Genomic DNA, 4,486 nt, shown 5'->3' on the forward strand with positions numbered 1-4,486 from the left:
CGTCGTCGGCTCTCAGCTGACGGGAGGCCGGCAGAGACGTGGGTGGCAACGGAGAAGAGGGGAGGCGAGGGCTCCCAACGAGTCGAAGCCTTAGAAAAGGTCAGCGAATGCCACAAGATGAAGAAACAAAAGTCGTCCGAAAGCGTTCGCTGAAAACAAATGACCTATTAGCGTCATTTACGTTCTTAATGTGTAATGTCTTGATGCCACCTACTGGTAAGGTAATCAAAAATGAATGTGCGTATCGAAGTTAGAGCTTGGCCCGGTAGTGAATAAATTAGCTCAGTGTGACCACGGCAGATCTACCAACAGCATGAACTTCGACAACGCCACCTTGGGAGTTTCACCCAAGGAATTAAAGTGCAACGTACACTAACGTTAAGCGCTACACAAGTTCGGTTGTAAGAAAAGGGGAGGAGACGTGCTTAGCAAGATACATTTCTTTTTAATTAAAGCTCGACCAATGATTCAGACTAGGCAGGTTAAAATAGACAGATCATAATTTTGAGTTAAAATCTTCATCCAACCTGGATAGACAGCCAATCAGTGGGGGGGTCCCGGTGTCCCCAAGACTAAAATTTCACTCATTAAACACTAATTGAGTTAAAAGCACGCTGCAAACCACACAAAATAGCATGCAGCGAATGAGGGGGACAAAGTGAATGGATGGAAGACAAAATAAAAGAATTCTAAAACAAGAAAAAAGGGGCAAAGGGTGCATTTGCTTTCAAATAAAATAAAACAGTTGGCCTCCGCAATAAACCCATAAATGAAATATACATGATTAAAATACATGATTGTTTCACCTCAACTTTCAAGGGCTATGGGAGAGCATAGCTGCAGGAGATACAAAATGGCAGTCAGGGTACGTGCAGGTCGCAGGTAAGGTGGTTTGGTCCTACTTCCTGAGTTGTGAGGCAGTGAGGCGGGTGCTTTCCTCAGACAAGCCAGTGAATAGTGAGAGAGAGAGAAAGGTGACCACCAACCTTAATATGAGGGAGGAGAAGGTAATCAGCAATTAGTTGCACCTGCGTGAAAGGGGCGGAGTCACAAACACCTGAGTGGAGGCACGCCTCCCTGTGACAACCGGTTAGCGAAACTGTGCGTTTAGCACCTTAGCATCACTTTTCTTTTTTTTTTTTTTTTTTGGCATAAGCCAAAACAACAAGACCAAAATATTTATGGAATAGTAACTCCAAAAGCGTTTAAAAACTCAATTCAACTGTATTTATAGAGCACTTTAAAACAACCACAGCTATATGTAAACTGCTGTACATGGAGCAAAAATAATTCATACAACAAACAATAAAACAATAAATTAATAACAAAGACAGTAGAAAGGAGAAAAACAGCAAATTCAGGGGGAGAGGACCTTGAAAAGAATAATCGCATGTTAAATCGCAATTGCGATGTTGAGGGGGAAAAAAAAAGAATCAAAATTTAAAAAAATTACATAATCGTTCAGTCTTGCTCCCAGCTGTATGTTCATTGTTGTAATAAACAGAGTTCCATAATATGCTAATGAGAATTACAAATACGCAATACGAAAAGGCCTTCTCAACTTTCACAGAAATTGAAAAGAATAATCGCATGTTAAATCGCAGGCGCGCACAACTCTCGAGGTTAAACCCGAACGGAGGAGCTAAGCAGCTTACAGACAAAAGCACGAAGGCTAGTGCGGTAATCCCCACCAAAAATTGATTCTTGTGTACATACAGCAATACTTCCAGTGTTTGGAATGTGAGAACTAGCCTGGCATCTGATAAAGCTCAAAGCTGAGCATAAAGTGAAACGTCTCAACTGTTTTTAGTTTACTTTTAAAATGAACTTTGATGGACTGGACTTTTCGTTCCGTGTGAGGTTGCAACATTGGCACACCTGCAGCAGTGAACTGGGGTGACTCGAGCTCATCATCATCATCTCTCTGTTATGTTGATCATGTGAACACTTTGCTACTTCTTCAGTCTTTCCATTTGGGCCATTTAAGATCCTTATATTTCAAATGTGCAGCTCTAAAATACTGATATTAATTCCAAGGATTATGCACATTAATTCTGGTTTCTGGCAGCGTCTTTTCAGCTTTAAAAGAATTCAATGTACTGTGATCCTATTTTGTGCCAGGAAACACTTAAAGTACTCCAAGTCCCAGGAACCTCGGCTAACGAGTGACCCAAAACTTGGCCATCCCCCGTTTGAAGCTGTTTATTGCTCTCCCATTTGAGTTAAATTTAAAGCGGACTAGACGTGTATTTAATCACGTAACTTTGTTTTATAAAATTATGTTGGCATAATGCTGACACATAATGCTAAATTAATATTACTGCAGGAGAGAGAGAGGGGTGTGTGTGAGTGTGTGTGTGTGTGTGTGTGTATATACAGTACTACTGTATTTAAAAATACTGTACTAAAGTGCATGTTGCAACTCCACCAATGGTCACACGGTGGCGGACTACAGCCACAAATCTGAGCACCAGCGCTCGTTATTGAACACTTAACAGCAGATTAAGTTAAAAAAAAAAAAAAGGAGGTACATCTCCGACAGTGAAACATTCGGGTTGTGTAATTAATTTAATTCATATAATAATTATGAGTTAATTTAATTGTTAACATTTTCTTCTATTATTCCAGTCAATAGATATGTTTAATAAATAAGAATAAGAATAATATATAAATCAATAAAATCGCAATTTTCGCTTTAAACGTGAAAGCACGAAATGTGAAATCACCAGACTGTTCTGTTTTAGACTCGTGAGATTGTCGATACTGGCCACTTGGGGGTCAGTACGTGAGAACCGGACGAGTGGTGTCTCCTTTCTGCTCCTATCCCCGCCCCCTGGCCCAGAGAGACCTTACCCCCATGTCCCGTCCAACCCGCCCCGCCTCAGAAGCGCACTTTGTCGCGCACTGCGCTGAACTACTCTGTGCTCATTCCGCGCCGTTTCGCCTCCAAATCCGCCTTCACGCACTTTTTTTGTGTGCGTGGGTTCCCATACGATGTTGGATTAACTCCTTGTAATTTAGGAGGGCTATTGAGAGAACATGGTCGACCTGCGGCACGTCAACTGACTGCACGTTTCTGCTTCAGGTGAATATGAAACTTTCAAATAAATGATTGCGTGTATAGAGTTGCATTTTCAGTTTTGCAGGGTTTACTTCTGAGGTGATAAAGACTAGCGTTGTTCTCGTTTATTATAGTACAAATTGAGAAATAGGGTTTGTGTTTGAGTTACAGTGGTCACTTATACACTATACCCCAGACTGCTAATTAAAGACTTCATGTACCTGTTTGAAGGTTTTACACTGTTGACCTACAGTGTTTACGTACTGTATGTGCATTCCATCGGAGTCAAAATTTTCCACATTGTACCATATGGCCTTGTATTGTTGTTTGGTACACATCATATCAATAAACACAATTCTGATGTTCAAAGTTACAAAAGCCCATCCCACTGACAGGAGTCTGCACCCCCAATAAAATGACAATGATGTACTTGTGTCTGCCAATTATTTACAGTTGTGATTGACAACATTTCACCCCACCGAAGCGTGACAAAAATCGGCGAACCGCATATTATTGCCAAGTTTAAAACACCGCCCCTTTCTAGATCCTATTGGTTTTAGTTACAAGTTCCATCGGTTAATAAGTAAACGATAGGAATCTGGACCTGCACTGCTATTCTCTTCTTTGTTTGCCCTAAGGGTTGAGCTGGGCTCTCCGCAGAGCGGTGGTGTTTGCACCGCGGGTTTCCGGCTGTGACGCAGATAGAGAAGAGGACACCCGCGGACCATGGATTTCGGCAATGACGTGGACCTGTCCAACAACAACATTATGCCCCTGTGGAAGCGCCGTACGGACAACCACAGAAGCCCGCCGGACTCGAGGAAGCCGCGGCCGTGTAGTTACCACGCCAACGGGGTCACGATGACGGATTTCCCAGCCGAGGACAAGTGCGCTTTCACCTTGAGCCAGCCGGCTGAGAAACTGGTGGTTACATCTCAGTGTGTGGGCAAGAACACGGCGGTGCTGAAGCATGTTTTACACAAACCTTCCAAAAAGTCCAGAGTTGTTCGGAGTATTAGTATTGGGCACATCTCCAATGGACGCTTCTCTTTGTCTAAGTTCAAGTCAGATGGCAGCAGAACGACCTCGTTGGACCACAAAGCGAGTAACGGAATGTACAACACAGTAAATCATAGCAATGGACGAACAATTTGTCCCTCTCCTCAAGCATTCATTTCCAGTGTGTTTAGCCTGAACTTGCCAAAAGAGAAGACCCCGTCCTATCATAACCTATCCTCACCTGAAACGGTTCAACACGCCTCGAACAATAACCACCTCGAACGGTCCTCATCACCGTCCAGCCCGTATCCTCCCGCCAGACGGACTCCTTCTCACAGCTCCACTTCGAGCATCCCCTCCCTCTCCTCCCTCACCTCCTCGGACCCCCCAACACCACGCTCCTCCTCGCCGACCGAGAGTCGGCCC

At 43.5% G+C, this 4,486-nt stretch overlaps 1 protein-coding gene and 1 long non-coding RNA gene across 2 annotated transcripts in view; one reads left to right on the forward strand and one right to left on the reverse strand.

Annotated features, from left to right (window-relative positions):
- LOC109518477 (uncharacterized) overlaps window positions 1–1,207 on the reverse strand; it is a 4,032-nt gene extending 2,825 nt beyond the window's left edge. The window contains exon 1 of the long non-coding RNA XR_002168774.1: window positions 807–1,207. This is a non-coding gene — a long non-coding RNA (uncharacterized LOC109518477). The remainder of the gene's footprint in view (window positions 1–806) is intronic.
- The window catches only part of LOC109518476 (rho guanine nucleotide exchange factor 26), a 38,445-nt gene that overhangs the window by 2,592 nt on the left and 31,367 nt on the right, over window positions 1–4,486 (forward strand). The window contains exons 2-3 of the mRNA XM_019874316.1: window positions 2,745–3,085; window positions 3,700–4,485. Coding sequence (XP_019729875.1) covers window positions 3,788–4,485 — 698 coding nt within the window. The 5' untranslated portion in view covers window positions 2,745–3,085; window positions 3,700–3,787. The remainder of the gene's footprint in view (window positions 1–2,744; window positions 3,086–3,699; window position 4,486) is intronic.

The sequence above is a fragment of the Hippocampus comes genome, unplaced genomic scaffold (assembly GCF_001891065.2).
Source record: "Hippocampus comes isolate QL1 unplaced genomic scaffold, H_comes_QL1_v1.1 scaffold125, whole genome shotgun sequence".
Classification (NCBI taxonomy): Eukaryota; Metazoa; Chordata; class Actinopteri; order Syngnathiformes; family Syngnathidae; genus Hippocampus; species Hippocampus comes.